The sequence below is a fragment of the Centruroides sculpturatus genome, unplaced genomic scaffold (genome assembly GCF_000671375.1).
Source record: "Centruroides sculpturatus isolate CEXI.00-Female unplaced genomic scaffold, Cexi_2.0 scaffold1298, whole genome shotgun sequence".
NCBI lineage: Eukaryota > Metazoa > Arthropoda > Arachnida > Scorpiones > Buthidae > Centruroides > Centruroides sculpturatus.
In genome coordinates this window covers 43104-54222 of record NW_019385494.1, presented here as the reverse complement: position 1 = coordinate 54222, position 11119 = coordinate 43104, and the positions used below count along the sequence as shown (strand labels likewise).

Here is an 11119-nt window from a genome sequence, read left to right as displayed (position 1 = left end):
GCTCTCGGTTAATTAATAGTGTTTTTAGTGATGACGAAGAAAACATTGTTTAATTTATATTAATATGTATCACTTAAAAAAATTTTAATGAAGATATTTATCTTAATTATGAAAATATACTAGCATGTTTTTTAATTTTTGGAACCTAACCCTCCTTTTCGTATTAGTTCTTTGTTTCGTATAACACGGATTCGCATAACACGACAATTTTTTGGAACGTAACTACCGTGTTATACGGGGGTTACCTGTATTAATTTTATCAGTTGTAATATTTAGGCTCAAACTAAATTAATGATAAAATGCCAGAATATACAGTCAAAGTTCTATATAACAAAGTTGCTAAATCCTGAAAAAAATTTGCTATGGGGAAATTTCATTATATAGAAATACTTTAAAATAATAATACTTTTTGGTAAATAAAGTAATGTTTTTGTTATTTTACATAATTTAAATGAATATAAATGTAATACTTAAAATTAAAATTAGCTTATTATATAAGTATTACATTTACAATATGTGAAGTTAGTTTAACTACATTTTCATTAAAAATTGTAATTTTTTTTTGTTGCACAATTTTGAACAATTAAAAAAATGTTCTCTTTTTATATGCTCCACACTTATTAAGAGCATTAAAAATGCTTTCAGACACATTTTCATAATATTGCAGTGTACTATGAATAATTTGAAATGCTTTTATTATTTTATCTTTCATTGGTTTTTCATGGGTTCCTCATCTTGGATTGTTTGGTCAGTTTGGTAACTTTTTAGAGTTTCCAGAATTTCTTCATCAGTAATGTGGTAATGTTACCATCAATGTTGAGAAAGTCATCCAGCATAATATTGATGATAATTTTATTGAATTGGTGTAATGCTTCCCATAATTTTTGTAAATCTGAAATTGGTAATTCATCAGCTTTATCCCATTCACTAGAGTTTTCATTAAATCCCTCTTTGGAAAAACAATTTTTTATAGTGATTTCAGTCACTTTGTGAGTCCACACTTTTGACAGCTCAAAAATGCATTCATTTAAATTTTGTCAGTCATATTGTTTTCAACTCCTTTAATTATCATCATAAATTTCATTATTATAAGAGAGTTTTAAAGGATTTTTATTATGCCTTGATCCATTAGCTAAATTTTAGATGATGTTTTTTCCTCAAAATTTATCAACTTTGTACTTTTAAGCCTTTTTGCATCCACAGAAGAATATGCTGGACAGTTATCTACAACTAATGCAATTTTTCTAGATTCTCTTGTCATTTGTTTGTCTAGCCAGATTTTTGATTATTTATTAAAACTAGTCATCCATGCTTTTTATTAAAATGATAAGCCACTTCAAGAGACTTCATCCCTTTGAAACATTGTGGATTTTTGCTTTTTCTGATTACTAACAGTTTCAACTTTTCACTTTCTGTCAAATATGCTTCAATTAATACAGTGATCCTTTCTTTGCTCTGCTTTCCACCAAAGCATCAATCATTTTTAAAAGTGATCATTCTAATGGGTCTACACTTAAAGAATAAATCAGTTTAGTCTATATTGAAAATGCCTTTTGGCTCATGCTTTCACCATAAACCACTTTTTTGACAATGGCCATTTCTTTTTGTAATTTAGCCAGCCAATCAGTATATCCAAGTGATTCTGCAAACTAAAAAAACTTTTTGTTTAATTAGTGGTCCTGATAACTACATTCTTATTACAAATTAAATTGTAAGTTGTTTAGATCCAAATGTACCCATTGACAGATAACGTCTCTCTCTTTTTTACAACCAGTAGCCACATGGGAGCAGATTATATGATGGTTTTAAAATCTAACAACTTGTATTTCTCATACCTGGACCACAGTTTTATGAAGGGTTTATAGATTGAATTTCAGTTATCAAACTCAACTCAGATGGAGTATTTGACTTTTTTTTTAAATTTGTAAGAACTATTTATCATTAAAATTTGTTATATAGAAATTTCACTATGTTATTTAGAAGAAAATTTACTTATATTTTCTGGCTGAAAGAGCAGTATACAATGCAAAAATTCATAACAAAGAAACAAATAAAACGTTCTACTGTTTTTAGCTGTCTTTAAGAATATGTCTAATGAACATGAAAATCAGAATGTAAACAAAAAACTCAAATTATATCTATATCTATAATAATTTTATCCAGCCAATCAGTATATCCAAGTGATTCTGCAAACTAAAAAAACTTTTTGTTTAATTAGTGGTCCTGATAACTACATTCTTATTACAAATTAAATGTAACCACTTTAAAATTACTTCATCTACATTGACATAAATATAGGTTCTAGCCTGTTTGTTATAGGTCTTGTAAATACAAGACCTATAACAAAACAGGCCATAACCTGTTATTTTGAAATTAACTGATCATCAACCATAATAAAATGTTACAGGAATTCTGAAGTTTGCTGCAATGCCTTTCTTTTTTGACCCTTTATCAACTTCCTGCAACACATTATTTTAACTTCAGGTTTGAGGGCAGATAGTTCTATACTGTAGTATAAAAATGTCAAAGCATTACTGAAAAAATTAAAGTTGAAATGCAACTTTTAAATTTTAAATGATAATTTAATGTTTCTGAGAACTCTCATAGACAAATTTAGAAAAGTTTCTTTGAACTTTACATAGCATTCAATACTGTAAAATGATTTAGGTATGACTCATCTCAGCCATCTTCACAAGTAAGACTGCTTTCTTGGTTAAATACTGTACTACAGTACACAATGAAAAATGTCACTGATATCCGTATTCACTGTACAGGCCTGCTCTGCAGTGATGCATTCCTAGAGGAGGAGGTGTAGACAAAATTGACCCAAAATTAATCCGCTGAACTGTATAGTACTGTATTACGAAGTGAATAGGGATGCATTCCATGTTGTCAAAAATTTATATAGTACGGTAACTTTTTTCAATAAAAACGTGTTAACTATAAGTTACAGTATTGTAATTCTAAAGAATTCATTAATTGTAAGTTGTTTAGATCCAAATGTACCCATTGACAGATAACGTCTCTCTCTTTTTTACAACCAGTAGCCACATGGGGAGCAGATTATATGATGGTTTTAAAATCTAACAACTTGTATTTCTCATACCTGGACCACAGTTTTATGAAGGGTTTATAGATTGAATTTCAGGTATCAAACTCAACTCAGATGGAGTATTTGACTTTTTTTTTAAATTTGTAAGAACTATTTATCATTAAAATTTGTTATATAGAAATTTCACTATGTTATTTAGAAGAAAATTTACTTATATTTTCTGGCTGAAAGAGCAGTATACAATGCAAAAATTCATAACAAAGAAACAAATAAAACGTTCTACTGTTTTTAGCTGTCTTTAAGAATATGTCTAATGAACATGAAAATCAGAATGTAAACAAAAAACTCAAATTATATCTATATCTATAATAATTTTATTTAAATTACTGAATGTAATAACACTGCTCAGCTCTGAGTTAAATATGATAAAAATATTGTGTTGTTCGGAAAGTAATTTTGTTTTTTTTTTTCCACGGAAAAAAAAAACAAAATTAAACAATATTTTTATATTTAAAAAACAATATTTTTATAATAAATAAATATTTTATTGAATTATATATCAACCATTTTGGTCAAATACTTGTTGCCATCATTTCTGGTAGTAGCATGATTCCACGTTCATAAAAGTTTTGATCTTTGCTTACAAAAACTGATCCAAGTGATTTTTACATCCTCATTTCAAGTAATAATCCAAGTGTGCTAGATCTGGTGAATATGGTGGGTGTGGTAGCACATCCCATCCAAGCTGTAACAGCTTCTGACAAGTTACCAAACTTGTGTGAGGTCTGGTATTATCATGGTGAAACACTATACCTTTTCAGTTGATCAATTCTGGCCTTTTCTGTTTGATGGCAGTACACTTTCGAATCAATTGTCAAATTCTGATAGAAGCTCAAAAAGAAATTCCCTTGAAATCCCACCAAACAAAGAACATCACTTTTTTTATGAATATTGGCTCTCAAAGTGCTTTGAGCTGGCTCATCTCTTCTATTCTAAAATCATTTGCATTCGATATTGTTGTAAAGAATCCATTTCTCATTGTCAGTTATGATTCACTTCAAAAATGAATCTTTTTCTTGACATTTGAGGAGCAAATCTTTCTTTAAGAACATGTGGAGCCCATATGTCAAGCTTTGAAACAAAACCAAGTCATTTCATGTGATCGAGACTTCATCCCTTTGAAACATTGTGGATTTTTGCTTTTTCTGATTACTAACAGTTTCAACTTTTCACTTTCTGTCAAATATGCTTCAATTAATACAGTGATCCTTTCTTTGCTCTGCTTTCCACCAAAGCATCAATCATTTTTAAAAGTGATCATTCTAATGGGTCTACACTTANGCATTCGATATTGTTGTAAAGAATCCATTTCTCATTGTCAGTTATGATTCACTTCAAAAATGAATCTTTTTCTTGACATTTGAGGAGCAAATCTTTCTTTAAGAACATGTGGAGCCCATATGTCAAGCTTTGAAACAAAACCAAGTCATTTCATGTGATCATAAACGGTTCAATTTGACAAATTTAATCTCTTAGTGATTTCTCACATTGTAATTCAGCAGTTTGCTTCAATCAATACCTTTATTTTGTCTTCATCAGCTTCAACTGGCCTTCCAGTACATGGTACATCTTTAATTTTGAAATTGCGAGAACGAAATTTTGTAAACCAGTTTTGGCACTGTCTTTCTTTCAACACATCTCCATACATGTACCACAATTTTTTTCTTGCTTGAACAGCATTTGGATTTTTTGGTAATAAAAAGGCAAAATATGCTGAAAAGGATGCTTTCGATTTTCCATATTTAATGGGAGACTGTTTAATTCTGTACAATTGTTTTTTTTTTCAAAGTTTTTTACAAATAAGCCTTAAAATGTCAGCTATCAAAGTATATAATGAAAATGGCTGGTAAAAATACATCTAATTCCTCTAGTAATAAAAAAACAAAATTACTTTCCAAACAACCCAATAATTGCTTCAATCACTACTAAAATATTTTATAGATTCTATGTATCGTGTTTAAGTTAGTTAATTCATGATTTTCATCAATACACAGTATTTACCCTAATGTAAGAGTAATTTTGTTTTAGGTTTTGGTATGTCTGAAAATAGGGTATCTTAGATTCAATGTAGTTTGACATAAGTGACATAAGTAATTAGTGACATCAAGTGCCTTGTGTCTTATTTTTCTGTAACTAATTCCATTGTGCCATTTTAATATTTAAGAGGTCAACTGAGCTCAGTTTTGTTAGTCTATTACAGTAATGTCATAAGTAGATGAAATTCCCAGAAAAAGTTGTGCAGCACTCTTTCAAGAAAATGTTGCACTTCTGATGCTTTAAAAGGCACCAACATATGATTTCATGTGGGAAGATGTAAACATCAAATTCATGGTTGATTACTGTAGTTTTAATTTACTAAAACTAAAACTCAGGTACATTCCTCAGTATTAGGTTTTGTTGTTGTGTGACTAAAACAACATTAGTATGGTTTAGAAGAGCCTAACATGATGAATGAAGAAGTTTCTGGATTTTGATATCATAGAAGACAGTGAAATAAAACTTATTTGCAAAAAATATTAAACAAATTTACGTCAACAGAAACACTTCTGTCGTCATAAATTTGTCTTGAGTTAGCATGAAGAAATTAACATAAATCTTAGATTCAAATAAACACAGTAAAATGTTCATTTGTGAATTAATAAAGATCATAAATTTAAAAAGAATTGCTGGTTTAAAGTCAGTAAGAGAATGTATATACTGTTGTATCATGCCTGTTTTGATATATGGTATGATAAATACAGGAGAGAAAATATATAATTAAAAAATAGAAGCTCTTTAAACAGATAATTCTGTAATATTTTATATTAAAATGATATAGACCTGCAAAATTAAATACATTGCATTCTGCTTAACTGGGATACATTGGGATTAATTCATTTTGGCCCAATAAGCAGCTGCCCCAATTAAATGAACTAATAATAAATTGTACAATAAAATATGTAATACATAGGTAAAAAGTAATAATTAGGTACCTATTTTAAACCAAAATACAGAAAATATTTGTACTATAAATTTGCCAGACTCACGATGATAACTGATTCGCATAATGCTAGTGTTGCAAAATATTACTAGCGATGTGAACAAGGGTTAACCATTTGATCTGTCCCTGATTGAACAATTTTTCCTTTCTTTCTTTCTTTTTAGTTAGATCATGTTCTAACTAAAAGGGGAGTAAGAAAAGGGTTCATCCAAAAGTCATTTTACAGTCTTCCTTTGAGCACAGTTTCCTTTACTTGGAGATGGGCCACTTCAGCAGGAGTGTCCATAGAATCTGCCAGCTCAATGCTGGTCTCAACAATCGGATGGCTGCTGTCTGAATCTGGATGTAATCATGCATGCAATACCTTCCAAGGGAACTTTAGTTGTCTTCCAACTCAGTTGAGAGACCTCAAAAAATTGTCTGGCGACCTTTGTTCCTTCACTTTTAAAAGGGGATTATTCGGTCCAATCCAGAGCAGGGTCAGTAGCTCATATTCAGGCCTGCCTCAGACAAAATCCTTGTGTGATGCATCCTGCTATGCTGACCCCCTCCAGAAAAACTGAACTGCCTGAGCAAGACAAAATCTCTTTGTCTCTGCCACTCATTAGGCCTACATGACATTAGTGTATGTAGTGCCTACATATTTTTGGAAGATTACTAAAATATATCAAAAATTGCTAAATTCCTTTTCTGCTACTGTCCCAATTAAGCGATTAAATTACGTATTAGTTTATTAGTTTGGCTGAATAAAATGGCTACCCCGATTAACTTGTATCCCAATTAAGCGGAATACACTGTAAATTAAATTGTGAGTTCATGTATATATTTTTTCAGCTTTATTCCTGACCAGATTCATATCTGATCATTGTTTTAAAAATTTGACCTAAAAATTTTTATTAATATTCCTAAAGATTAAATTACCAGATGATATAAAAGATGACATTTTTGAAGCATGGAAACACTCAGAAGTGAAATAGAATTAACAGTTATTTGATTAATTAATTCTTTTAATATCAAAATTAAGAAACTTAAGATATACAATAATAATTTGAAATTTTTTTGCTTTTAAGATGTTATTAAACTAATTAATATCAACAAATCTGAAACTTTATAAATGTTACTGAATGAATAACTAAAACTTCTGCATTCTTGATATTTTGATTAATTGCAAAACCAATTAAAATCTTCACGTATTTTAATAAACGGTCTTTTAAATAAAAAGTATTTTAAAAACTTTTGGCAATGAAACAACTCTTTTGTAACAAAATTTATAATCAGTATGTAATTTTTAAAGTAAAAAAAAATTTAACTCTTAAGTTGAATTACTGTTAAAATCAAGTAATTAGAACATAAATTGAATAATTGAACTTCTCAGGGGAAGCAAATGGTAAATGCCAAAATGGAAGTTTTAGAATACAGTAAAAATAAAATTGTGACTGAATCATAAATCTGAATAATTTTATTCTAACATCAATTTTTACTGAAAATGTTTTATAATCAATCTAATTTCATGATGATGTAATAAGAACAAGAGCCGCGAGAAATCACACCTGGGCAAAGACAATAATTGATGATGGCATTTACCATTATTTTCCTGGGCAGCTTAATTTTAAAGTACAGAAAAAAAATTACATATTAAAATAAACTTTTATTATTTAAAGTAATTTAATACTAATTATAAAGTTAAATAATCTATTGGGTGTCTATTTGCTAAGATCAGGTTTCGGTAATGTTTTATGTCTCTATAAATAATCTATTGATAAATTTATATAACTTTAGATAAGGTAGATTATTGTAATATCAATATTATTTTAAATTTTACTATGTTTAATAATATGCAAATAATAGAAAACATTTCTAATTTTGAGTTTCATTTTAAGAATCTTAATAAAAAATTTTTATCTTAGGATTATCTATTAAGTTGTAGTTCATCTGAAAAAGGTGCTGAACTGGATGATGAAGGAAAAATTACTCTTTTAGAGGTAAAAGTGTTAATTTATAAATCTTGATGATGATCATGAAATATTAAAAAAATTATTTCTTTAATTATAATCTGTAATCTATACTATGCTTCCATTTTGTATCTTCAATGCCAATATATAAATGGTCAAAATACTGTAATTTTCTAGAAATGATCAAATCAGCAAACACATAATTACCAACCAATCAACAACTTTATGATATTTCCCTCCTCAGTGGATTTTCTTCTATAAACAAGATACAAACCATTTTTCAATGCACTAGTAAATACATAAAAAATACAATAAATACACAATCACACTAAAAGCTATTAAACATTTTGTCTTCCAATTTCAATGTTCCAACTGTTTAACTACTTTCATACTGAAACCATTTTCATCTATTTTTTTAAAAAACAGAATATTTTAGTTTTATTTAATCTTAAAACTAATATAAATAACAGTATTAGCTGTATTCCTTTGTAAACAGTATTTCGTTATTGTGAGGTTGAGCGGTGAGCTTGTCCCCACTTATTGGCTTCTTTGTCAGGGGATGACATATGTTTTAAATGAATGGGAGGGTTAGTGAGGTTGGCCGTACTCAAGGATGACACATATTTAAACATAAGAATAATATATTTAATAAACTAAAAAATTATACAAAGCAAATAGATACAAAAGATGGAAATAGTGAAAAATTCTAGGTTGCAACAATGATTACTTTGTTCTTTTCAATAGAATGTCTAAGTTCTGGACCTTTTATCAGTCTTAAAATTCTTTAAGTTAAATTAACCTTAATCTAGCTTATAACCGAGAGAGAGAGAGTTTTAATTTCTCTAAGTAATTACCTCTTATGCTGTGGCGATCAAGTTCTGAGCAGTCTGGCTTCAGGTGCATGAAGCTTCATAAAATTGATAACAGCTGTCAAACTCACAGACTTAATTGCTGGTGGTGGGTGGTGGCTAAGGTCAGGGTATGTAGTGCAACCTTAGTAATAATTGTTCATTTTGGTGTGTCATCTGATTGGTTTTATCAATGTTAAAATCAGATGAAATAGGAAGTGTGTGTGTTTGTTTGATTCGGACTCCCCTTATCAGTGACCTTTTTGCTACCCTCTGTCATGTAACAAGTTTAGGTTCTTGTTAATTGACTAGTTATTTGTAGATCGTATTGAAGATGGAAATGAATAATCCCTGGTCGCGAGGGAGAACCTTATCTGTCGTCCGAAATGTATTTGAAAGTGTAAAAGGTCTAATTTCAACCTCCAGGAAGAAGGGAAATAAAAAAAATTTGAAGCTTTAAAATTCACAAAAGAGCTTGCATTTTCACATTATGCATGGTCCTCATTGGGCTGCAATTTGAAAAAATTGTAGAGCTATAAATTCTCACTGTCTTCAGTCTGTCTTTCCTTAATCTTGACAACAGTTAGATAAGTGAAAGGCAAGATCAGATATGGAAAGTTTAGGGGCAGGAGTCTCCAATTAACTATATATGAATGTCTGATGTACATATATTTTAAATTAAACAAATTAAAAATGTGATTAGAAATTGCAGCCAGGCATTTTGATGATGTCACAATAAATAATTGCTCATTATTACTTTCATATATTCTCTATCACTCCAACAGAGAGCAGGAGGGTGGTGTTCAGCTATCATTCAAAAACCAATTCCATGATTTATGTAGTACATTAGTACATAAATCATTACAGTAAGTTAATGCATTCCTAGATGACAAAGTGCTAAATGAAACAGTGTTAAATGAGGTCATTTAACAGAGTAAATAGGGAAAGGGAAACATGCAATCAAAAATAAACAAATTTTACTTGAATTTTAAATTATTTTTATATTGATTTGCATAATAATATACAGTAGAGCATCGTTTATCCGAAAGAATTCCAGTAGGCAAATTTAAATTTTCATTAGTGCTGTGGCGCTGCAATCTTTGGCTATATCTTGGGCTACTCCAATATTTTTTTTTTTATGTGTGTGTTTTATCTGGCAGCACTGGCACTTTTGTGTGGTGTTTTTCTGAGGACTGTGTGTCATGCTGAATCAAACGTTTTTGATACTAGATTAACTTCTAAAGTATAATTTTTTTTGTTTTTATATTTTTCAATAAAATTATTTCTTTATTTTGCAAAATTATTATTTTAAAAAGTTTACATTAGGCTTAACATTGATGAAAATTCAACGCAAAGCGACATGCAATGGAGAAAAATTTCAACATGGGATAGGTTAATATATTTTTTCGTACATAATTGGTTGGATCCAAACAACCCCAGTCCCCAATTGGTTCGGATAAACAACACTCTACTGTATGTTAAATAACACAAACATACGCACACAGAAATGTAAAGTTCATTTTTTTGTAATGAAGGTCCTGGCTCTTCTGAAATTCTTGTTTTTGCCATAAAGTCGCATAGTTTTATTTGTTGCTTTTTTCTTTCCTGAAGCAAATGTTGGTAGCAGAAGATTGCATCCAAAATGCCTTGTTTTGCTTTTGCTACAATTCGATCAATGATTTTGGTTTTCATTACCAAACTTTTACTAAGGAAACCTGTATAGAAATTCTTTGGGTTTTTCATTTTCAGAATCAGTATTTTCCAGTTCACATGGATTCCTTGTTCTGCCAGTTCTTGATGGTCATTGATGGTAAGGCTCTCACCAGAAACCTGCAGTAACTCCTCAATATCCTGCTCATCTACATCTCCAAATCCTGCTGTATCGATTAGGCTCTTCTCTTTGAGAATTCTTGGATACCTTTAGTCAACTTTTTCCACACTCCGTTCATGCATTTATCAGTTAATTCTTGCCGAATGAAGTCGATATTGCCAATAGCATCCATGATGTTATATTTTTTTTAAAATTGCACCAAACAAACATAGATTTAAGTACAGCACTATGACGAATTGCCACCTTTTGCTGATTGGTTTGTGTTTGGGAATAACCAATGAAGTGCTGTGATAATTTGTGATAATTTGAATCAGCATAAATTTTGAGGTTTTTTCAGGCTTCGAGCGGACTGTGTTATATCAAATCAGCATTAATCAAGGCAGTGTTAAGCGGGAT

General features: G+C 29.8%; 1 protein-coding gene across 1 annotated transcript in view; it reads left to right on the top strand.

Annotated features, from left to right (window-relative positions):
• LOC111639506 (abnormal cell migration protein 10-like) overlaps positions 1–11119 on the top strand; it is a 65592-nt gene that overhangs the window by 50408 nt on the left and 4065 nt on the right. The window contains exon 7 of the mRNA XM_023385397.1: positions 8000–8074. Within this exon, the coding sequence (XP_023241165.1) occupies positions 8000–8074 (75 nt within the window). The remainder of the gene's footprint in view (positions 1–7999; positions 8075–11119) is intronic.